Below are 25,686 nucleotides of genomic sequence, written 5' to 3'. Positions count from 1 at the left end.
AGTGTGTGTAATTAACAGGGGCTGTGCTAGAGTGGTGTTTGTGAGACAAGGGTGGATCCCAAAAGTGGTTCTTCTCACAAAAATGTCTGTAAAGTCAGAACGGTTTGAGCTACAAACTATTGACCCATCTATACAGACCACAGGAGAATGGTGGCACCTTCATTGGGGAGGACAGGCTTGTGGTAATGGCTGGAGCGGAATAGGTGGAATGGTATCAAATACATCGAGCACATGGTTTACATGTGCTTGATGCCGTTCCATTAGCTCCGATCCAGTCCTTATTATGAGCTGTCCTCCCCCTCAGCAGCCTCCACTGGCTGAGACTCTCACTAACACATTTTTCTCTATGATGCTCAAGCCATTGTTTTGTGTTCTACCTGTAGCCATGGTTGTCCTGAAAAGAAAATGGTAAAACACTTCAATGTGAGGATAAATATGAGGGCAGTGCAAGCAGATTAATGAAAGTGAATTTCAGCTTTTTCACTGTGGGAGTCCTAGGACCAATGGAGTTAAACGTGCCTTTTTTCAAGGCTGAATTAAATGTCATTATGAAAATAGAAAGGTGTCATAATGTATGTTTTCACAAACATCCTTTCTAAATGTAATCCAAGAGATAATCATCTACATTTTTGTTATTTGACAAACACTCTTATCCAGAGCAATGTACAGTAGTGAGTAGTGATTTTCATATTTGTTCATACTGGGCCCCCATGGGAATTGAACCAACAACCCTAGCAACACATGTGCCATGCTCTACCAACTGAGCCACACAGGACCATATAGGTTTTCCAAAGTATCTGCAATCTGATTACAATATTTTAGCTGGTAACGTAACTAATTATAGTTTGGGGTTTTTGTAATCAGATTACATGTAACTGTTTAAAGTTACTGCCCAAACCAGTGTATAAATGTCAATAAATGGCCTCCAGAGTGGTGCAGTGGTCTAAGGCACAGTGCTACCTGTGCCACTAGAGATCCTGATTCGAGTCCAGGCTCTGTCGCAGCCAGCCGCGACCGCGACCAGGCGCACAATTTTCCCAGCGTCGTCCAGGTTAGGAGAGGGTTTGGCCGGCAGGGATGTTCTTGTCCCATCACGCAGTAGTGACTCCTGTGGCGGGCCAGGTGCAGTGCATGCTGACACGGTCGCCAGGTGTATGGTGTTTTTCTCCGACACATTGGTGCGGCTGACTTCCGGGTTAAGTGGGCATTATGTCAAGAAGCAGTGCGGTTTGGTTTCGGAGTACGCACGGCTCTCCGTATGGGAGTTGCAGCAATGGGACAAGACTGTAACTAACAATTGGATACCATGAAAAAGGGGTAAATATTTTTTTTTTTTTAAGTGAATGAATACATATGAATGAATGAATGAATAAGGTATACACAAACATGCCACAAAATTAGATGGTTGTTATACAATTTGTAACCTTCTGTATTATGATTTAAATAAATGTATCACTGACTACATACGAACAGTATGCAAACCCAGTTTATCCCTAAGCCATGTGTGAAAATGTGATCTGTTCCTTGTGAATGGGTAATAAATACAATTTTGGCAAATGAAAGGATAGATAACATTGAGAGATTTTGTCAGGATGCTGGTGGCTCCACTCCTTCTGATCCTCAGAATGTGTATGTTTATCTTAACAAATATTTCCAACATCCCCAGCACCACATCTTGTTGTTGAACAGATTTTCAGCAGTGGGGAAATTTCTGGCTGCTGTTAATCTGATATTGTGCTCTGAAGGGTATAATACACAATAACAGATTCCACTTTCTCTGGGAATCCTACATATTTTCTACAGAATCCCTCCTCTCCTCCCTCTTGCTACAGGAAATGATAAAGAAGACCATCACAACTTACCTTGTTTATCCATTCTCACCTCCTCAAATACTGAAATCAGATATAAAGGGATATTAACGTCCAACCCAGAAATCAATTAAGTATACTGTATAATGTCATTGGTCAGACAGTGCGTTATTGGCTATGTTAGACTCTAGCTTGAGTGTAACGCTGTGAGTTGTGTAGATTTTCCGGTCGCATGCAAACTGAGAACGTGACGCAGAGAGGGGAAAGGATAGAGTCCAGCATCCCGACAAACAGACCAAAAGTGAAGGAGTCGAATTAAAAAGGGACAAATGCTTTTCAAAACACACAAAGATGAGTGAGATATGGCTGTCTATACTGATTTATCTATTCAGATACTGCAGAAACCAAAGGGAGATTATTATTGCCAAGGAGCATGCATAGTATGCCCAGTATGCATACTAGCATGTTTTAGGTTGGCTAGAGACAAGAACTAGGTCCCCATGGCCAAGGTTCCCTCCATAAAACAGTTCCATATTATTTGACTAATCATCATGCATACAGACAGTGGGTGAGTTTGTTAGCGTCGGAAGAGGGTGATAGACCAGACCCACACAAGAATTAGTGAGTTACCCTTTAGAGAGGAAGGAAGGGGATAGGGCAGGGAATTGTAGGCCATACCACCACACTGTACTTACAGGTCGACACATTAATAGTCCTGGTGTCCTGGCCAAGCTCATTGGACACAGTGCAGACAACGGTCAGGTTGACTGTAGGCACAATGGTCAGCTTGTGTGTGATCTTTCCATTGACATAGGGACCCTCATCAGCCTGAAAATCAAATAGATGCAGTTAGTTAGTGTACAAAGGCTTATCTTATATCTTGTGTATCTGATAGAGATTTAACGATGGCAGAACATAGCTGCTTCCTCTTCAGTAATAGCACAAAGATGCCTATCATATAAATCTATTGCGAGGAATATATGGAATCTTATATTATTCCATGGCAGAATGAACATTGCTAGAATAAAATAAAATACGTGCATTTTATGTACTATCACTAGGAGGTGGTGTTGTATTTTTGTGAGGCTCAACCTACTCCTGATAAGGAGTATCTTCAGGGCATAGAGGGATGTGACTAGAGAAACCCCCAGACACACAGGCAAACAGTGTGCGTCTGTTATGAAAAGAGCCTGCACTAAGCTTACATTTGATCTCTTATCCTATTTACTGTTTTAAAGAACTCTTTATCACACAATAAGAGATGAAAGACTAAACTTTGAATGCACTGGTGTGTTTGTCCCCAAATGCGCAGCAATGTGAGCTGTGACTAAATTACTGTGTGTGAGTGACTCAGCCTTAGAATAGTCATTGAAAGAGGTCAGTGCCACATTGGATTGGATTAGTCATGCAGACCCAATGGGTGTGTGCGTGGTCATGAGCCATGACCACACACATGCACCCACACACAAAAAAAATACACACACACACACACACACACACACACACACACACACACACACACACACACACACACACACACACACACACACACACACACACACACACACACACACACACACACACACACAGACAGCTGCACATCATCTCACGCTGGCTCATTGTGTAGCTGTGCTATCAGTGCACACACAGGTACGCCAAGAACAAAAAGCCTTTGTCTTCATGACAGACTAATGCATAATAAACGTGGTGTGCATCTGAGAGAAGGAAACCTATCTACAAAAACACTGAGCCCATCCATTTGGAAAGTGTCAGTCAGTAAAGTTTCAAGAATACAAGTTACTTAGGAAGTCACAAATAGTAACATAGTGAAAAATATTATGGGGGAAGTTTCTGTCTGTCTGAAATAGAGTGTGGAGAGTAAAAAACCACAAGCACTGATTCACTACAAAGACATCCAAAGGTTCATTGACTGTAAACCTCACAGATTTAGAGATCCCTGGCTTCCTGACAGATTCCAATAAAAGGAAGCTTAAATGGACTCTTTTTATAAGGTCAGGAGCTGCTTTCATATTGGCAGTAACACATCCGGAAAGATGGCGAGGATTTGTGTGTTCCATTCCGTTCATGTGGTGACACGCCACACAAAAATGGGTGCATGGCACAAAGTGTTACTTTGAGAGAATTCCAGATAGACTAATGATTTTGTGAGTCTTTGCTGCAATTCCAAGATAGATAAGGGTGTTGTGCTTTTTACAGTAACTGATGGATAAATACAGTATGTGTGATCTGTATAATGACTGTCTCTATGGGTGTGAAGTCTAATGGCGCCTCCTGTGTGTCAGTGGAGTGTCCTGGCGCCTTAGTGAAGATGTCTGTGTTTGTTCATACCGAGGTACCGTTGACGCTCCAGGCCACAGTGGGTTTGGGGGAGCCCTCAGCCTCGCAGGTAAGTACCTTATGCTGGCCGTCCTCGCCGCGCTGCTTGGCCACCCGCCGAATGACTGGAACACCTGCAAGAAGACGCACGGCCTCCTCAGCTACACCAGAACGAACAAGAAAATGATCACACCATGCCATGCCACAACACCACATGAGGTATGGACAACACAAACAAATATGGAGAAAGCCTCTCCCTCAAGTGAGACTGCCATCCACTGGGGAATCGGGATCTTTGAATAAAAATCTCTATCATTAGGAACAAGTACAAAAATCGATTTCTGTGAAACAGCGTTGAATGTGCCCAGTAACAACAGAAAAGCCATATCTGAGTAACTGTCAAAGTTTTTACCTTCAACGACCAGCTCAAAAGAGGCTTTCTTGATGAGAGCACCCATGGTGACCACAACCTCATACTTTCCAGAATCAGAGTAGGTCAGCTTGTCAAATGTGGGACTACTGTCCAGCTTGCCATTGTCCTGAAATGAATGAACAAAACTGACAATTACCAGACACTCTTATTCAGAGCAACAAGTTTAAGTGCCTTGCTCAAGGGAGTATCAACATATTTTTCACGCAGTCGGCTCAGGTATTTGAACCATCAACCTGTCGGCTACCTTCACCTACATTAAAAGGATGAAAAACACGGGAAGTCTTATCGCTTTGAGAAGGTTTTATCACCCATTTCCAACCAAAAACATAAGGTTTGGCCTTATAATAACTTTGGTACTGTTTAGTCTTACCTTAGTCCAAGACACCTTAAGTTCTCCAGATGCATGGGTCTGCAGGGTCAGAGCCAAGCCTTCGCCAAAGCTCTTCATCACCTTCCCTGAGGGGCTCAAACTCATATCCAAGTCTGAAAGGGAGAAGGGAGGAGGACACACTGTAAACAGGCAGTTTAACAGTCTGGAGGAGACGGGGCCACAGCACTCCTGTTGAAAACCATATCAGCTCCCTACAGAAGCCCCAGCACCTCCTCATTGATCCAGCTTATTTAACGCATTAAAGGACCTGAGCTCTCCAAGCATTTTCACCTCACAGCGTGAGAGGAGATGCTCGGCTTCTATTCTCTATAACAAACCGTATGTCCTTTCCTGCTGAGGGATGAGGTTGCAAACGGAAATATACTCTGACAATGTTCCCCTTTGAGAAAACTAACCCTAATGAGGTTATACAGCCGGACATAAAATTAATTATGAATTAGATGATGAGTAATGCAATCTATAGCAGGAGGAAGTGGGCTATCATTATGGCTGGTATTTCTCATGAATTCATTGCTGGCCTAGCATCGTTAAAGAAATTGCTGGCAGTATCTCAGTTGAAGATAATACGTAACTTAATTGAAGAGCGCATAATCAATAACTTAAACCATTGATCAAGATATCTGTAGATAAAGAGTGACTTACAATTGATGGTAATGTTCTTGGAGTCTTCCATCTTGGCATTGTCAATGATAGAACACTTGTATTCCCCTGTGCTTTCACGTGTGACATCAGTCACAGTATAGGAGTCAGAGTTCTCCACCTTCACCACCTTTCCCTTTAGGAACATAAGAATACATTTGGAAACTCTCAGATGGGCTTGAGTCTAGGTTAATGTAGCGCTTTAAAGACAGGGTGGATGGTGTAGGATGTGTAGAGTTTGACCAGGTGTAGGGTTCGACTGGGTTAAAGAGGACAATAGTAGTAGAAGGCAAGTAATTAATGGGATCAGAGTAGGAACTAAGGGCATACAGTATGCCAGGTGGGGTTTCTGGTTGTGTGGGAGGGTAATGGAGTCATATCACTGAGAGCTTGCCAGAATGTGGAAGTTGAAGCTGGTGGGAGGTGGGTTCCCGTCGGCCTTGCACTTCAGAGTCACGTTGGCTCCTTCCATTAGGGGCCCTTTCGAAATGACATGCAGACTGATCCTCTCTGTGGGGTCTGTTGGGAGAGGACAGAGAGACAGAACAGGAGAGAGAGAACAGGAGCAAGAGAACAGCAGAGAGTGAACAGCAGAGAGGGAAAGAGCGAGAGAGAGAGAGAGAGAAAAGAGGTCAGAGAGGAGGAGGACACAGTCAGGCTGAGACCTGGCACACAGTTTTAAAAAATGATTTCACCTTTATTTAACCAGGTAAGCTAGTTGAGAACAAGTTCTCATTTACAACTGCAACCTGGCCAAGATAAAGCAAAGCAGTGCGACACAAACAACAACACAGAGTTACACATGGAATAAACAAACATACAGTCAATAATACAATAGAAAAAGTCTATATACAGTGTGTGCAAATGAGGTAGGATAAGGGAGGTAAGGCAATAAATAGGCCATAGTGGCGAAATAATTACAATATAGCAATTAAACACTGGAGTGATAGATGTGCAGAAGATGAGTGTGCAAGTAGAGATACTGTGGTGCAAAGGAGCAAATAAATAAAATAAATAACAGTATGGGGATGAGGTAGTTGGATGGGCTATTTACAGGTGGGCTGTGTACAGGTGCAGAAATCTGTGAGCTGCTCTGACAGCTGGTGCTTAAAGCTAGTGAGGGAGATATGAGTCTCCAGCTTCAGTGATTTTTGCAATTCGTTCCAGTCATTGGCAGCAGAGAACTGGAAGGAAAGGCGGCCAAAGGAGGTGTTGGCTTTGGGGGTTACCAGTGAAATATACCTGCTGGAGCGCGTGCTACGGGTGGATGTTGCTATGGTGACCAGTGAGCTGAGATAAGGCGGAGCTTTACCTAGAAAAGACTTATAGATGACCTGGAGCCAGTGGGTTTGGCAACGAATATGAAGTGAGGGCCAGCCAAGCCAACGAGAGCATACAGGTCACAGTGGTGGGTAGTATATGGGGCTTTGGTGACAAAACGGATGGCACTGTGATATACTGGATCCAATTTGCTGAGTAGAGTGTTGGAGGCTATTTTGTAAATGACATCGCCGAAGTCAAGGATCGGTAGGATAGTCAGTTTTACGAGGGTATGTTTGGCAGCACGAACGAAGGATGCTTTGTTGCGAAATAGGAAGCTGATTCTAGATTTAATTTAATTTTGGATTGGAGATGCTTAATGTGAGTCTGGAAGGAGAGTTTACAGTCTAACCAGACACCTAGGTATTTGTAGTTGTCCACATATTCTAAGTCAGAACCGTCCAGAGTAGTGATGCTGGACGGGCGGGCAGGTGTGGGCAGCGATCGGTTGAAGAGCATACATTTAGTTTTACTTGCATTTAAGAGCTGTTGGAGGCCATGGAAGGATTTGAATGGCATTGAATCTCATCTGGAGGTTGGTTAAAACAGTGTCCAAAGAAGGGCCAGAAGTATACAGAATGGTGTCGTCTGCGTAGAGGTGGATCAGAGAATCACCAGCAGCAAGTGCGATATCATTGATGTATACAGAGAAGACTCGGCCCAAGGATTGAACCCTGTGGCACCCCTATAGAGACTGCCAGAGGTTCGGACAACAGGCCCTCCGATTTGACACACTGAACTCTGTCTGAGAAGTAGTTGTGGTGAAGCAGGCGAGGCAGTCATTTGAGAAACCAAGGCTGTTGAGTCTGCCGATAAGAATGTGGTGATTGACAGTGACCCTGGTTTGACAGGGCTTCTGAGACCATCACAGGGAGCAGACTAGCCAAGCTAGTGAAATCCTCAGGGCTGTACACTCCATTTCTGAGTGTGTCCCTGTGGCGATGGCTGCTTTTGAATGCAGCGTTGGAGCTGTTCGAATGGCAGTCACACCCCAAGGCTCTAGACAAAAAGCTCCTTTCAAACGTCAATGGTACTGCTCCAGACGAGCCAAATTGCCCACATTTCTTTAAAAACAGGATTCAAACAGCATCTGAGCCCTGTCCTATTTAAAGGGCCATCTAGAGCAAATAACACCGACTATGCTATTCCTTGAACGCTATGCTCCAAATCACTCCCACAACAGACTCATGCTCACCTCATTTTTAAATTAGTGCCATTACGGTGTCATTGTTGTTGTCTGTCTGGGCTGCAAGAAAAAAGCCATAGAGGCACAAATTATCCAACTATAACTTGAAAATAAAATAGCCATCAATCTGGTTGTCGATACACTAACTGCTGACTGCTGAGGCTGATAGCAGATCAAAAAGCCTTCCTAGGACAACCAGCGGTTAGGGAAGTTGTGTCGGTTAGTTGAGGCAGTTACGGTAGTTGGGGTAGCTTGGGTAGTAAGGGTAGTTGAGGCAGTTTGAGGTTGGTTTGGTCAGTTTAGGTCTTTGGGGCAGTTGGGCTAGTTTGGGTAGTTGGAGTAGTTTGGTGGCTCTCTGGTTACTTACAGGTGACAGTGAAGGAGACTGGAGAGGACAAGGTATTCAACGCCCCGCAGGTGAACAGAGCTGCTGTGTCTCCCTTCTCAGCTGTGTAGTGCAGAGTGGAGGAGGTGGTGGTGAGGCCAGTGACTTCGTCCACCTTTACGTTGGAACTGATTATAATGCCTAAAAATCACAACAATACTGATTAGAAATGGTATGGTCACAGAGTAGCTTACAGACACACAGATAAATAATAATATGATCACCAAGTCACTGACATTTTAGATCCTGTAGAAACAGACACATTTATGAGTATTGAAGAAAATATATAGCTCTAGAGGTGATATTTCACTGCTCGGTTCTTTTGGAATCTCACACCGAACAAGTGAAATGTGTGAATGTGCAATCTTCATTATTTACCACTTGTAAATAATCCATTAGAATTTCAATAACGTACCTTTCCCATCAGCCACCAGAGGTTTCTTGTTCTTGAACCATGTGATGCTGGCAGCTGGGTTGGCATCAGAGGTGCTGCATTGCCCTAGCTGTGCAGATGATAAAACAAAGTGAGGAAAAAAAGCTGCAAAATCCTCTTTTAGAACAATCCACAAGGGCACACGAAAGGTTGGAAAATCCTTATGTTATGAAAGTAGCCCAGTAAAATTCCAAAATGTTGCTAAATTTATCAAATATCTGTGCAAACTATCTCTCATCTGTGTTGGCTTTACTGCATTTGTGAACTCCCCTCATGTAGCATGAAATGCCCAAAGCATTTTAAACCCCCTCTTAGATCCCATGGTTGTTTTAATTGGAGGGATATTCTGCTGTTTACTAATTCATCAGGATCACTTCAAATCTCTCATCATTCCAGCAGCACCGTCCTTCTTTAGTTTGCCTCAAGATACTTCATCTGCAATGAAGGATTTCCCTTGATATTCCTGCTTAATATAATGTAGGCATAAGCAAAGCACATGATGAACCTACCTGGGTTGGTTTGCCAATCTCCAGCTCCGTGGCTAGGGCTGTGATCTCCACTCCGGTTGGAGCCTCTGTAGAACACAGTTCATAACATTAACTAGCTGTAGGCATCTCAGAGAGCACTCACTATCACCAGGGCTAACCATAATAATATCACACAGCACAGCATTGACTTGTACCTCAAAGGCCCATTCCATAGCATGCATTAGTATGGCTGCACTATTGCCCTTATGTACCCACTGTGGATAAGGAGTTTGACTGGGTATTCTGAGATGTCAGCCCCAGCCACCACCATGCAAGTAAAAGTCTTCTCGTCCTTCAGTGTTGCTGCAGCAATCAGCAGGCTGGAGTTTTCGGCCATGCTGACACGGTCCTTGTACTTGTCAGTGGCTATGACAGAGGCGTCCTGGTCTTTAAGCTGGGTCAGCAGGTCTCCATCATCCTGTAAATATAAAACAGTTTGGGTTTTAAAAACTTAGCTAATGGAGCTGCACTACTTTAAGACTGTCTTGGTATAAAAACCATTGAACAAAACATGCACCCACTAATGGTGCAGGAGCTAAATAGACTTAATTTGTGACTTATTAATAGCTATTTTAGAATATCAACCATTCTTTTTACACTTTTGCTGCTGTGGAAGTTTGAAGGTGTAAAGAGGACATGTATACATATAGTATACAAAATATTATATCTCCTTGTGGTCTTCACAGTGGAAATACACTTAAAGGTGTATATGTGTGTCCAGACAGGGTGGGGTTCAGATATGTGTTTGTCTCAGTCTCTATCAGTCTCTCCAACATTAGCCCAGTGAACTTTAGGCAGGAACACCTGCTCTTTCCATGACATAGACTGACCAGGTGAATTCAGGTGAAGGCTATGATCCCTTATTGATGTAGCTTGTTAAATCCACTTCAACAAGTGTAGTTAAAAGGGGGGAAATAGGTTAAAGAAGGATTTTTAAGCCTTGATACAAGTGAGACATTGATTGTGTGTGTGCCATTCAGAGGGTGATTTTGATTTTATTTTATTAGGATCTTTTAGTCTTCATTTGGACTAATCTTCCAAGAGTCCTTAAACATTAAAATACAGTTTATAATACAATCACATTTTCACATCTAACACACTGTTACAAACAACAGACATATAACACTGACATATTGACCAGATAAATACTCTTACTGTAACGCTCGTCTTCCTCTTCTGAGGAGGAATAGTAGGAAGGATCAGAGGACCGCGTGGTGAGTATTCATTTTAATAAGGATACTTAAACAACGAACAAAACAATAAACCGACAAACGAACGAAAACGTAACAGTCCCGTAATAGTGAACACAAACACAGGAACAGGAACAATCACCCACAACACACAAAGACAAAACTACCTAAATATGGCTCCCAATCAGAGACAACGACTAACACCTGCCTCTGATTGAGAACCATATCAGGCCAAACACATAGAAACAGACAAACTAGACATACAACATAGAATGCCCACTCATATCACACCCTGACCAGACAAAACATATAAACATACAACGCAAACTATGGTCAGGGCGTGACACTTACAGTCTGAAAAGATAGATTTGTTCCTTCATCTACCATAGCCCTGCACAACCTTCCAATTTATTATATTTAAATGGTTCTAAAATATTGTTTTAATTTATATATTGAAAGGTTTCTGGTTTGCTCAGATAAATTATTCAATTTCTTTATTACTCTGAATCTAAATGTTATTCAGCCTATTTCTCTTTTCTGCCGGGATAACACATAGACGGTGGACAATCTATTCCTAGTATTGACTGAATGTCTGTCTCTTACTAACTGAATACTTTTGTGAATGGAGTTTGGCCGTTTTAAATGGTGTACATTGTGAAATAAAATAAGCATGTTTTGACCACCCAAGACCACCCAAGAGCATTGTGCATGACTACAACAGAAGAACCATATCTCCACCTTAAAACAATTCTTGCTGCTTTGTTCTGTCCAATCTGCAGCCTCCTAATCTCACCTGCTGATTAGGAGATGATCGTGGACTTCAGAAAACAGCAGAGGGTGCACCCCCCTATCTACATCGACGGGACCGCAGTGGAAAAGGTGGAAAGCTTCAAGTCCCTTGGCGTACACATCACTGACAAACTGAAATGGACCACCCATACAGACAGTGTGGTGAAGAAGGCGAAACAGAGCCTCTTCAACCTCAGGAGGCTAAAGAAATTTGGCTTGTCACCTAAAACCCTCACAAACTTTTGCAGATGCACAATTGAAAGCATCCTGTCGGGCTATATCACCGCCTGGTATGGCAACTGCACCGCCCGCAACCACAAGGCTCTCCAGAGGGTGGTGCGGTCTGCCCAATACATTACCGGGGGCAAACTACCCACCCTCCAGGACACCTACAGCACCCGATGTCACAGGAAGGCCAAAAAGATCATCAAGGACATCAACCACCCGAGCCACTGCTTGTTCACCCCGCTATCATCCAGGCGAGGTCAGTACAGGTGCATCAAAGATGGGACCAAGAAACTGAAAAACAGCTTCTATCTCAAGGCCATCAGACTGTTAAACAGCCATCACTAGCACATTAGAGGCTGCTGCCTATAGGCATAGACTAGAAATCACTGGCCACTTTAAGGAATGGAACACTAATCACTTTAATAGTGTTTACAAATCTGGCATTACTCATCTCATATGTATATAATGTTTTCTATACTATTCTACGGTATCTCATTCACTTAATAATGTTTTTCATATCTTGCATTACTCATCTCATATGTATATATTGTATTCTATACTATTCTACTGTATCTTAGTCCGTTCCGCTCTGACATCGCTCATCCATATGTATATAGTCTTAAATCATTCCTACTTAGATTTGTGTGTATTGGGTATATGTTGTGTAATTTGTTAGATATTACTTGTTAGATATTACTGCACTGTTGGAACTAGAAGCACAAGCATTTCGTTACATCTGCAATAACATCTGCTAATCACGTGTATGTGACCAATAACATTGGATTTGATTTGATGATGCATTTCCCCAGACCACAGAACAGTAGTTCACCTAACTCCCAATTAATGCTTGGGTTGTTAGCTTAAGAATCTTTCTCGGTAAATATTTAGCTATCCTTCTGATCATGCATGGAGTTTTTTATTTTTTACATATATTAGTTATATGAGACGACCATGATAAGCAGTTGTTTAGCTGCACACCAAGTAGTTTGGTTTCTGCCACTTCCTCAATTCGTACTCCCCCAAGCTTAATTGCATTCCCATGCTGTGTTGGCCTTTTCCTGGTGGAACAGACCAACATAACTTTGGTTTTCTTGGCATTCAAAACAAGTTTGTTCTGGAAAACCCACTCCCTGATATTTCCAAGATCTACTTGTAGCTTGCTGTACCGATTGTTTGCTGTACCGATTGTCTTGCTGTATAAATTGTAGTATCATCTGCAAATATAGTAGCTTGAGTTTCAGATAAAGCATAAGGAAGGTCGTTGATATATATTAAGTAAACAAGTGGCCCAAGGCAGCTGCCCTGCGGTATTCCACAGTTTAAACCATGAGGGGAAGAAAACGACCCATTGATATACTGTAGGTGGACTGTTTCCTGTCAGTTAGATATGACTGTACCCAATTCCATGCTGCCCCCTTAAACCCATAATGCAATATTTTTGTCCCAGTTATTTAATGATCCACTAAATCAAATGCTGCACTGAAATCTAAAAATAGTACACCCACAAACCTGCCATTATCCATAGCATTCATGTCAACCAATGCAGTGGTAGTGGAATGTTTTTTGTGATAAGCATGCTGATCGGCTGTGACCAGATCATTATTTTCCAGATACTCCCATATTTGTCTACACACAATAGTAGACTGACTATTGGCAGGAGTAATGGGTTCTTTGCCGTCTTTCGGATTGGACACAGTTTAGCATTCTTCCAAACATTTGGAAATTTCCCCTTTTCCAGTGACCAATTAAATATGTATTTCAGTGGAGCTGCAATCTGGGGAGCAGTATAGTAAAGTCAAAAATTGTCCATAAGATCATCATCTGTAGATTAACCATAGGTAATGACTTTAATAGGTTTAACACCTCCTCTACAGACACCAATGGTAGACTAAAATAACAGTTTTTTTGCTCATAATACGATCATCAATCCATTGGCTTGTTTGCAAGAATGGGTGTTTACATTATCTCTCAGTAAATGAGTTTTCTCTGTAAAAAAAAATCTGCAAAATGATTGGCAATATCAGCTGGTTTTGTTATTGTTCTCCCGTCAACCTCCACACTAGATGGGCATGATGAAATAGATTTACCAAGTAAGCCCATAACTGTATTCCATACCTTTTTTAAATAAATTTTACAATCAATAAAAGCATGTTTGTAAAATATATATTTTCTCTTACGATTTAATTTAACTGCATAAGTACGTGTTCTAGGGAGTTTTTCCTAGCCACCGTGCTTCTACACCTGCATTGCTTGCTGTTTGGGGTTTTAGGCTGTGTTTCTGTACAGCACTTTGATATATCAGCTGATGTAAGAAGGGCTATATAAATAAATTAGATTTGATCTGATCTATAATTAAGTTCACCAATTTCAAGTTTTTGGGCAAGACAAAAGATTTAAGTGCCTATGAACGGGATATGGTATCGGTTTGAGTGTGTCAAGAACTGCAACGCTGCTGGGTTTTTCACACTCAACAGTTTCCTGTGTGTATCAAGAATGGTCCACCACCCAAAGGACATCCAGCCAACTTGACACAACTGTGGGAAGCATTGGAGTCAACATGGGCCAGCATCCCTGTGGAACACTTTCGAAACCTTTTAGAATCCATGCCCCAACGAATTGAGGCTGTTCTAAGGGCAATTGGGGGAGCAACAAAATATTTAGAAGGTGTTCTTAATGTTTTGATACACTCAAAACATTAAGTGTATATGAACAACTTACGTATTTCCATTTGGTCATGAACAGGTCCTTTGGTTTGGGGGCTCCATTGTTGCATGGCACCTCAATGGTCTCTCCATACAGGCCGATAACTGTATCCATACCGCTCACTGAGAGAGAGTGAAAAACACATGGTTATTTACTCAGTCTGTGGGACAATTTGATTATATTTAACACAGCCCGAGATCTATTTACATTCAAATGGATTCAGGTCTTACTGATTTTTGTGGGGAATTCCAGCTCATCTTCATAAATATATCTAATCTAACAGGTTGTTAATTGACAGGTGTCTGTCTACCTTATAGCACATTAACGAAATGCACAAGGGTAGCCAACGTTTGAAATTGCTTATTTACAGCCACTTTACTTCACAACCTTTCCTGCCCCCAATATGTTGCTGTGGAGACAAAGTCCAGCATGAGAGAGAGAAAAAACAGGGGACTGAGGGGAGGGATAGTCACACAGGCATAGAGAGAGAAAAAAGAGGTCCTCCATGGTTCAACTGATTACAAGGTGTTGCTCAGCTAGCCATAAACAGCACTCACATTTCAGCCTTTCCAGAGTTCAGGTCAGGGTTAGGGGGTGTGTAGGAAAGGAAATGACATAGGAGAGCCATGGAACCAATAAAACCCCTTGAACGGAGGCTAAAGGACGGCAATTAACATACTGTACCTGCTAGATTTACTGGTAAAAAGCCTTAACCCCATACGTAAACAATTAACTAAGTACTCAACTGTCCAGATCCATTTTACATTCAAACCTAAATTGATCACCTCCATTGCAACATCAGGGGATCTAATCTTCTCAACAAAAGCAGCAGCAGCAGGGTATGCTATCTGTATAGACGCTCGCTACACTGTTTACACATGCCACTTCAATATAGTGTTGTTTTTTCCCCAATGAAAAACACAGAAATATTTATTTTTCCTGTCAGCAAGCAGTAAGTAACCATTAGAAGTGTTTTCATTTGCTTCCCATGCACCATTGAATTTGAATCCCTTTTGAATGGGAGTAAATGCTTTTACCATGGTTACCATGGAGTCCACACAGATCTGTCCAGAGTGACCAGTGGCATCCTGCATCCTGTACTGTATGTGCACACCAGATCTAATAGCCCAACGTGTGATTTTCTACACTCAATACCCATTCTGTTACACGTCAAACTGAACACAGTAATAGAACCTGGTAGACCTGCAAATACTGGACAGTGACAAAGGGAGTTACAAGGATTTACAAAAACACAACCTTATTCAATATAAATGTTTAACCAAAAGTCTAAAATCCAAGTTCTAAATATTACACCCCCACAAAACCATACAGTATAATCTCAAACAAAGCAGTTGTGAAGTTATCCTATTTCCATTGGATAATAACTACTCCTTGTAATTCATATTCAAATATGTATTTTTGAATAGTCAAATAAAGCCGTGTTCACCCTCTTGGAGAACTTTAAATTAGTTTGTAAAAAAAAAATACTATCTGTCCAGACTGCAATGGACCACAATGGGAACGAATCAGTGTGCTAAATTACACGATTACAGACGATAAAGCTCCTGCTGCCTGTTGAGATAAGGTAATCCTCAGCAACAAGAGTAGGTGACCATCAACATGACACAATGGTAACCATGAACTGAATAATCAGCCATTTAAATTACTGTCACGATCGTCGTATGGTGGAAGAGAGGAGGACCAAAGCGCAGCGTGGTTAGAATACATTCTTCTCGTTTAATGACACGAAACGAAGAACACTTTACAAACTAAACAAAAACAACAAACGTGAAGCTATATAAACAATGTGCTAACATGCAACATAGACATAGACAATAACCCACGAAATACCCAATGAATATGGCTGCCTAAATATGGCTCCCAATCAGAGACAATGCTCAACAGCTGCCTCTAATTGAGAACCAATCTAGGCAGCCATAGACATACAAACACCTAGACTAGACACTGCCCCATAAACATATGAAAACCCCTAGACAATACAAAACACATACATCCCCCATGTCACACCCTGACCTAACTAAAATAATAAAGAAAACAAAGATAACTAAGGCCAGGGCGTGACAATTACTAGCCTTAAAACCCCACTATGTTTTTATTACAAATGACGTGTGCACTCCATTTAATGTTTAGTTTCAAAAACAGAACATTAGTAGTAGAACGGTGTGTAGAACTACTTAAGAAGTAAGGCATAAGAACCCAGGGATTATCGCCTCGGGCCTAAGAACAACCTTTAGTCAGGAGTTATCACACGATAATCCCCTGGCTCAAGAGCCTTATTGCTTTCATAAAACGGTTGCCAACATATTTATACAAATATTAAATAAATGTTTTCATTAAAAACATTATTTTAACGAGTTAAATCTTTTTTGCATTTTGAAGTTGCTACCCAAGTGGGCTGGTCATTAGATCTTTTCTCATGTTTTGAACCAGTCCTTAATTCTAATATTTCTATTCATTCGACATTGCTATGCTAAACAAATCACTGGCATATACAGTGCCTTCAGAAAGTATTCATTTCCCTTGACTTATTTCACATTTTGTTGTGTCACAGCCTGAATTCAAAATTGATAAAATATTTTTTTCTACAGACAACACTCCATAATGACAAAGTGAAAACATTTTTAGCAAATTTATTGAAAATGAAATACAGAAATATCAAATTTCCATAAGTATTCACACCCCTGAATCAATACTTTGTAGAAGTACCTTTGGCAGAGATTACAACTGTGAGTCTTTCTAGGTAAGTCTCTAAGAGCTTTGCACACCTGGATTGTACAATATTTGTCCAATATTATTTTCAAAATTCTTCAAGCTCTGTCAAATTGATTGTTGATCTGTCACGTTCCTGACCTTATTTCCTTTGTTTAGTCTTGTTTAGTTGGTCAGGACGTGAGCTGGGTGGGCATTCTATGTTATGTGTTTCTATGTTGGGTTCATTGTTATCTAGCCTGATATGGTTCTCAATCAGGGGCAGGTGTTTTACGTTTCCTCTGATTGAGAACCATATTTAGGTAGGCTGTTCTCACTGTTTGTTTGTGGGTGATTGTTCCTGTGTCAGTGTTTGTGCCACACGGGACTGTTTTCGTTCGTTTCGTTCATTCATTCGTGTGTTCCTTCCTGTTCGTGCGTTCATGTTATATGTTCTCAAGTTCAGGTCTGTTAACGTTGTTTATTGTTTTGTAGTTTATCAAGTGTTTTTTCGTGTTCGTCTTTCTTTAATAAAACAAGTATGTATTCAAACCACGCTGCGTTTTGGTCCGATCCATGCTCCTCTTCAGACGAGGAGGAGGACCACGCTGCGTTTTGGTCCGATCCATGCTCCTCTTCAGACGAGGAGGAGGACCACGCTGCGTTTTGGTCCGATCCATGCTCCTCTTCAGACGAGGAGGAGGACGAGCGTTACATGATCATTGCTAGACAACCATTTTCAAGTCTTGCCATACATTTTTAAGCAGATTTAAGTCAAAACTGTAACTCGGCCACTCAGGAACATTCACTGTCTTCTTGGTAAGCAACTCCAGTCTAGATTTTGCCTGCTGAAAGGTACATTAATCTCCCAATGTCTGGTGGAAAGCAGACTGAACCAAGTTTTCCTCTAGGATTTTGCCTGTGTTTTGCTGCATTCCGTATCTTTTTTATCCTGAAAAACTCTCTAGTCCTTAACAATTACAGACATACCCATAACATGATGCTTGAAAATATGGAAAGTTGTACTCAGTAATGTGTTGTATTGGATTTTCCCCATACATAACACTTTGTATTCAGGATAAAAAAACGAATTGGTTTGACACATTTTTTGCAGTATTACTTTAGTGCCTTGTTGCAAAAATGATGCATGTTTCTGTACAGGCTTCCTTCTTTTCACTCTGTCAATTAGGTTATTGTGGAGTAACGATAATGCTGATCTATCCTCAGTTTTCTCCTATCACAGCAATTAAACTCTGTAACTGTTTTAAAGTCACCATTGGCCTAATGGTGAAATCCCTGAGTGGTTTCCTTCCTCCCAAGCAACTGAATTAGGAAGGACACCTGTATCTTTGTAGTGACTGGGTATATTGATACACCATCAAACGTGTAATTAAAAACTTCACCATGCTCAAAGGGATATTCAATGTCTGCTTTTTTTTATTTTGACCAATTTACTCATAGGTGCCTTTCTTTGCGAGGCATTGGAAAACCACCCTGGTCTTTGTGGTTAAATCTGTGTTTAAAAATCAGCGCTCGACTGAGGGACCTTATGGATAATTGTATGTGTGTAGTACAGAGATGAGGTTGTAATTAAAAAATTATGTTAAACACTTTTTCTGCACACAAAGTGAATATGTACAACTTATTGTTTGACTTTTGAGATGGTTTGGAATGAGATGGACTGCAGAGTCCTCTAGCATAGCGATGCAGTGCCTTAGACCACTGCACCACTTGGGATGCCATCTTGCTAGTTAACTATAGCTAACTAAGCATTCATTTCGTTGCCTTTAACTTGCTGTGCATAGATCTCCCCCGAAACATGAATATTTGAGCCCATATGAACATGTCTAATTAGATAACTTTCTTTGAAGTAGCCTACCTTAACCATTTGATCCCTGATTTATTGACTGAGGGAATAACTTTATAAAGACAAAAGTATTTGGTTGTAATGTTGGAAAAGCCTAGCCTGCACACCCAGGATGTAACGATTCTCTAGCTCTTCCTCCTCCTCGGACGAGGAGAGGAGAGACGGATCAGATGACCAATATGCAGCGTGGTAGTTTGACATTATATTTATTAAACAAGACAAAAAACGAACTATACTTGATACTAAACAAAATAACAAAACGAATGTAGACTGACCTGAACGTAAGAACTTACATGTAACGAAGAACGCACGAACAGGAAAAACAGACTACACAAAACGAACGAACGAACAAACAAACCGAAACAGTCCCGTGTGGCGCAACATACACAGACACAGGAGACAACCACCCACAACAATCAATGTGAAAACACCTACCTTAATATGGCTCTCAATCAGAGGAAATGAAAACCACCTGCCTCTAATTGAGAACCATATCAGGTCACCCTTTAACAAACATAGAAACACATAACATAGACTACCCACCCAAACTCACGCCCTGACCGTCAAACACATACAAAATAACAGAAAACCGGTCAGGAACGTGACATAACCCCCCCCCCTCAAGGTGCGTACTCCGAACGCACCACCAAAAGTCTAGGGGAGGGTCTGGGTGGGCGTCTGACCACGGTGGTGGCTCAGGCTCTGGGCGAGGTCCCCACCCCACCATAGTCAATCCCAGCTTACGTCTCCCCCTTAGAATGACCACCCTCATATTACACCCACTTAATTTAAATGGTAACCTTAAGATAAGGGGCAGCACCGGGAAAAGGGGCAGCACCGGGATAAGGTAGCTCAGGACAGAGAGATAGCTCAGGACAGAGAGGTAGGTCAGGATAGAGAGGTAGCTCAGGATAGAGGGGCAACTCCGGACTGAAGGGCAGCTCCGGACAGAGAGACAGCTCTGGACTGAGGGGCAGTTCTGGATAAATGGCAGCTCTGGGCTGAGGGGCAGCTCATGACTGGCTGACGGCTCTGGACGCTCATGGCTAGCTGACGGCTCTGGACGCTCATGGATAGCTGACGGCTCTGGACGCTCATGGCTGGCTGACGGCTCTGGACGCTCATGGCTGGCTGACGGCTCTGGACGCTCATGGCTGGCTGACGGCTCTGGACGCTCATGGCTGGCTGACGTCTCTGGACGCTCATGGCTGGCTGACGGCTCTGGACGCTCATGGCTGGCTGACGGCTCTGGACGCTCATGGCTAGCTGACGGCTCTGGACGCTCATGGCTGGCTGACGGCTCTGGACGCTCATGGCTGGCTGACGGCTCTGGACGCTCATGGCTGGCTGACAGCTCTGGACGCTCATGGCTGGCTGACGGCTCTGGACGCTCATGGCTAGCTGACGGCTCTGGACGCTCATGGCTGGCTGACGGCTCTGGACGCTCATGGCTGGCTGACGGCTCTGGACGCTCATGGCTCGCTGACGGCTCTGGACGCTCATGGCTGGCTGACGGCTCTGGACGCTCATGGCTGGCTGGCGGCTCTGGCAGATCCTGTCTGGTTGGCGGCTCTGGCAGATCCTGTCTGGTTGGCGGCTCTGGCAGATCCTGTCTGGTTGGCGGCTCTGGCAGATCCTGTCTGGTTGGCGGCTCTGGCAGATCCTGACTGACGAATGGCTCTAGCGGCTCCTGACTGACTAACGGCTCTGACGGCTCGGGACAGACGGATGGCTCAGACGGCACTGGGCAGACGGATGGCTCAGATGGCGCTGGGGAGACGGATGGCTCAGATGGCGCTGGGGAGACGGATGGCTCAGATGGCGCTGGGGAGACGGATGGCTCAGATGGCGCTGGGGAGACGGATGGCTCAGATGGCGCTGGGGAGACGGATGGCTCAGATGGCACTGGGGAGACGGATGGCTCAGATGGCACTGGGCAGACGGATGGCTCTGGCCGGATGAGGCGCACTGTAGGCCTGGTGCGTGGTGCCGGAACTGGAGGCACCGGGCTAAGGACACGCACCTTCAGGCTAGTGCGGGGAGCAGGGACAGGGCACACTGGACTCTCAAAACGCACTATGGACCTGGTGCGTGGTACCGGCACTGGTGGCACCGGGCTGAGGGCACGCACATCAGGACGAGTACGGGGAGAAGGAACAGTGTGTACAGGGCTCTGGAGACGCACAGGTGGCTTAGTGCGTGGTGCCGGAACTGGAGGCACTGGGCTGGAGACACGCACCATAGGGAGAGTGCGTGGAGGAGGAACAGGGCTCTGGAAACGCACTGGAAGCCTGGTGTGTGGAGTAGGCACTGGTGGTACTGGGCTGGGGTGGGGAGGTGGCGCCGGAAATACCGGACCGTGCAGGCGTACTGGCTCCCTTGAGCATTGAGCCTGCCCAACCTTACCTGGTTGAATGCTCCCCGTTGCCCGACCAGTGCGGGGAGGTGGAATAACCCGCACCGGGCTATGTAGGCGAACCGGGGACACCATGCGTAAGGCTGGTGCCATGTATGCCGGCCCGAGGAGACGCACTGGTGGCCAGATATGTAGGACCGGCTTCATGACATCCGGCTCAATACTCAATCTAGCCCTGCCAGTGCGGGGAGGTGGAATAACCCGCACCGGGCTATGCACACGTACAGGAGACACCGTGCGCTCTACTGCGTAACACGGTGTCTGCCCGTACTCCCGCTCTCCACGGTTAGCCTGGGAAGTGGGCGCAGGTCTCCTACCTGCCCTTGGCCCACTACCTCTTAGCCCCCCCCCAAGAAATTTTTGGGGTTTCTTCGCGGGCTTCCAGCCACGTCTCCTTGCTGCCTCCTCATACCACCGCTCCTGGGCTCTCGCTGCTTCCATCTCCTCACGAGCGCGGCGATATTCCCCAATATGAGCCCAGTGTCCTTTTCCCTCCAATACTTCTTCCCATGTCCAGGATTCCTGTTTCGTAGGCCACTGCTCGAACTCACGCTGCTTGGTTCTGGTTCGGTGGGTGGTTCTGTAACGATTCTCTAGCTCTTCCTCCTCCTCGGACGAGGAGAGGAGAGACGGATCAGATGACCAATATGCAGCGTGGTAGTTTGACATTATATTTATTAAACAAGACAAAAAACGAACTATACTTGATACTAAACAAAATAACAAAACGAATGTAGACTGACCTGAACGTAAGAACTTACATGTAACGAAGAACGCACGAACAGGAAAAACAGACTACACAAAACGAACGAACAAACAAACAAACCGAAACAGTCCCGAGTGGCGCAACATACACAGACACAGGAGACAACCACCCACAACAATCAATGTGAAAACACCTACCTTAATATGGCTCTCAATCAGAGGAAATGAAAACCACCTGCCTCTAATTGAGAACCATATCAGGTCACCCTTTAACAAACATAGAAACACATAACATAGACTACCCACCCAAACTCACGCCCTGACCGTCAAACACATACAAAATAACAGAAAACCGGTCAGGAACGTGACACAGGAGCTCTCCAGATGGAGGGTTGACCACATGTTGACAACATGTGACTAACAGTGCAGTTCTAAATATATTCTATGTTATTAATTACACGTTGGATATATTTATATATGTATATGCACTGAGAGTACAAAACAGTAAGGACACTTCCATAGTATTGAGTTGCACCCCTTTGTCGGGGCATGGGCTCTACAAGGAGTCGAAAGCGTTCCACAGGGATGCTGGCCCATGTTGACTCCAATGCTTCCCACAGTTGTCATTTTGGCTGGATGTCCTTTGGGTGGTGGACCATTCTTGACACAAACCGGTGCCCCTGACACCTACTACCATACCCCATTGAAAGCGCAATTAAATATTTAGTCTTGCCCATTCACCCCCTGAATGGTACACATACACAATCCATGTCTCAATTGTCTCAAGGATTAAAAATCCTTCTTTAACCTGTCTCCCCTCCTTCATCTACAGTGATTTGAAGTGGATTTACCAAGTGACATCAATAAGGGATTATAGCTTTCACCTGGATTCACCTTGTCAGTCTATGTCATGGAATGTTTTGTACACTCAGTGTATATGTATGTGTACGGTTCCCAGTAGATATTGTGGGCTTCCAGCGATGTCCTTTTGTATGTATGTTACTGCTTTATGAGTGAGTTAGTTAGCATGTTCTAAATGCAATGGTTGCATTAGCTCCCTGCTAATTCACAGTTATTTTCATGCTAACAGAAAAATCACAAATCTACAGCCATCAACATATTGTTGTCCTGCACATCTAATGTGCTTCCTTGTGTCTATCGTCAGAATAAACACCAATCAACTGGGGCTGCTGGCTGGACAGTTTTTTCTTTAAAAACGCAATGGAAGAGAGTTACGAAGTACAGTCACATCTGTTACACTGGTGCCGAGACCAGTCTTCTTGTCTTCGCTGGGCAGCTGTTACATGAGCATAGTGTCACAACCATACTGTAACACATTATCCGGTAACACTTTACTTGACACCCAGCGTCATAACATGGTATGACACGGTCATTACCATGTCATAATATACTCAAAACACTGTCATGACCCTTATCTTTACACCTGAGTTACGTTCAACAAGGGAAATAGTTTGGCTAACGTTAGTTAACATATTCCATTTGTTTTGTGTTAGCCGCAACCGTTCGCTAACATTAGCTTACAGTCTGAGAAGATAGTGTGCGGTGAACGTAAGTGTCTGTTTCAGGTCTAAACTGCCGCTAAAAATAATCAAGTGGCCTTTTACTATATTTAGTAGGAATAGCTAAGTAATTTTCAGTTTGAATATTGTCGCTAAAAAGCCACAGTATCACTTACAAAAAGTAGCTGTTTGATGTTCCCCGTAACATTTTGCAATGTTCATTTCAAATCGCTCAACTGAAATTGTTACTCTTGCAACATGTTCGCTGCAAAAAGAAGCCTTGTTGAACTCGCCTGTGTTGTGACAATTTTTTAGCAATAAGGCCCAAGGGGTGTGGTATACGGCCTTTTGTATTACAGTTAAGGGCTGCTATTATGCACGACGCAACGCGGAGTGCCTGGATACAGTCCTTAGCCGGGGTATATTGGCAATATACCACAAACCCCCGAGGTGCCATACTGCTATTATAAACTGGTTACCAACGTAATTAGAGTAGTAAAAATAAATGTTTTGTCATACCCGTGGTATACGGTCTGATATACAGCGGCTGTCAGTCAATCAACATTCAGGGCTCGAACCACCGTTTATAAATTGTATTATTTTATGGCTAGGTATGACACCTACATAAAATAGTGTTTTTTCCCTGCCAAGAAGTTTCCTTTCATTTGAAAGTTTGTTTTATAAGTCTTTTGTTGTAATTAATTCTTTTCAGTCATGTTTTTTTCAGCTTATTTTAAATAACTTGTAGAAACATACACTTTAAATACACTTTAAGACACTGTCATAAAGCATACACTTTAAATACACTTTAAGACACTGTCATAAAGCATTATGACCATCCTCTGTTACTTTACTTGGACTAAGAAAATGCACTTTATGACACTGTCAAGAAGTATTATGACCATCATTAGCCAGATTGGCCTATCACATACATGCTAGAGGTCGACCGATTGTGATTTTTCAATACCGATTATTGGGGGACCAAAATAAGCCAATACCGATTAATCAGCCGATTTTTATATATATATTTGTAATAAATGACAATAAATAAATGACAATTACCACAATACTGAATACAATGAACACTTAATTTAACTTAATATAATACATAAATAAAATCAATTTAGTCTCAAAAAAATAATGAAACATGTTCAATTTGGTTTAAACAATGCAAAAACACAGTGTTGGAGAAGAAAGTAAAAGTGCAATATGTGCCATGCAAAAAAGCTAACGTTTATGTTCCTTGCTCAGAACATGAGAACATATGAAATCTGGTGGATCCTTTAACCTGTTTGGGCTGCAGGGGCAGTATTGAGTAGCCAGATAAAAGGTGCCCATTTCAAACGGCCTCGTACTCAATTCTTGCTCGTACAATATGCATATTATTATTACTATTGGATAGAAAACACTCTCTAGTTTCTAAAACCGTTTGAATTATATCTGTGAGTAAAACAGAACTCATTTGGCACAAACTTCCTGACCAGGAAGTGGAAAATCTGAAATCGATGCTCTCTTCTAGGTCCTGCCTATAAATGGGCATGATACGTATTAATATACATGCACGTCATACACCTTCCCCTGGATGTCAAGAGGCTGTGAGAGAAGAAATGGAGTGTTTATCTTGGTCTGAGTTGGAATAAATCGTCTTGGAATGACGTGTCACCCATTTCCTGTTTTCAGGAAGGCGCGAGGTTGGACCTGGATTTGCCTTCTGAAAAACTTTCGTTATAGGCGACTACTATCTCCGGCTTTGATTTTATTTGATACATGTGACAATATCATCGTAAAGTATGTTTTTTCAATATAGTTTTATTAGATTTTTGAAATTTATTCGGGACGTTAGGCGTGTTGCGTTGTGTGCCTTTGTTCAGAAAGGAGAGCTTCGCGCCACTTGGCTAGTGCGCTTGCTAATTCAAGAGGGAAAAAGGACGTTCTAAATCCAAACAACGACTGTTCTTGACAAAGGACACCTTGTACAACATTCTGATGGAAGATCAGCAAAAGTAGGACCCATTGTCACGTTCCTGACCGGTTTTCTGTTATTTTGTATGTGTTTGACGGTCAGGGCGTGAGTTTGGGTGGGTAGTCTATGTTGTGTGT

General features: G+C 43.0%; 1 protein-coding gene across 2 annotated transcripts in view; it reads right to left on the bottom strand.

Annotated features, from left to right (window-relative positions):
* Nucleotides 1-25,686, bottom strand: part of LOC120028687 (CD166 antigen homolog A-like) — a 68,329-nt gene that overhangs the window by 5,352 nt on the left and 37,291 nt on the right. The window contains exons 2-13 of one of the 2 annotated variants that reach the window (XM_038973915.1): nucleotides 14,385-14,491; nucleotides 9,676-9,877; nucleotides 9,442-9,506; nucleotides 8,915-9,002; nucleotides 8,482-8,640; nucleotides 6,003-6,127; nucleotides 5,612-5,744; nucleotides 4,949-5,061; nucleotides 4,558-4,684; nucleotides 4,158-4,279; nucleotides 2,504-2,636; nucleotides 1,863-1,892 (exon numbers count right to left, since the gene is read on the bottom strand). In XM_038973915.1, the coding sequence (XP_038829843.1) occupies nucleotides 1,863-1,892; nucleotides 2,504-2,636; nucleotides 4,158-4,279; nucleotides 4,558-4,684; nucleotides 4,949-5,061; nucleotides 5,612-5,744; nucleotides 6,003-6,127; nucleotides 8,482-8,640; nucleotides 8,915-9,002; nucleotides 9,442-9,506; nucleotides 9,676-9,877; nucleotides 14,385-14,491 (1,404 nt within the window). The remainder of the gene's footprint in view (nucleotides 1-1,862; nucleotides 1,893-2,503; nucleotides 2,637-4,157; nucleotides 4,280-4,557; nucleotides 4,685-4,948; nucleotides 5,062-5,611; nucleotides 5,745-6,002; nucleotides 6,128-8,481; nucleotides 8,641-8,914; nucleotides 9,003-9,441; nucleotides 9,507-9,675; nucleotides 9,878-14,384; nucleotides 14,492-25,686) is intronic. The other variant, XM_038973916.1, reaches the window with a different exon arrangement.

The sequence above is a fragment of the Salvelinus namaycush genome, chromosome 34 (assembly GCF_016432855.1).
Source record: "Salvelinus namaycush isolate Seneca chromosome 34, SaNama_1.0, whole genome shotgun sequence".
NCBI lineage: Eukaryota > Metazoa > Chordata > Actinopteri > Salmoniformes > Salmonidae > Salvelinus > Salvelinus namaycush.
The sequence above is the reverse complement of the archived record's forward strand: the minus strand, read 5'-3'. Positions and strand labels throughout refer to the sequence as shown.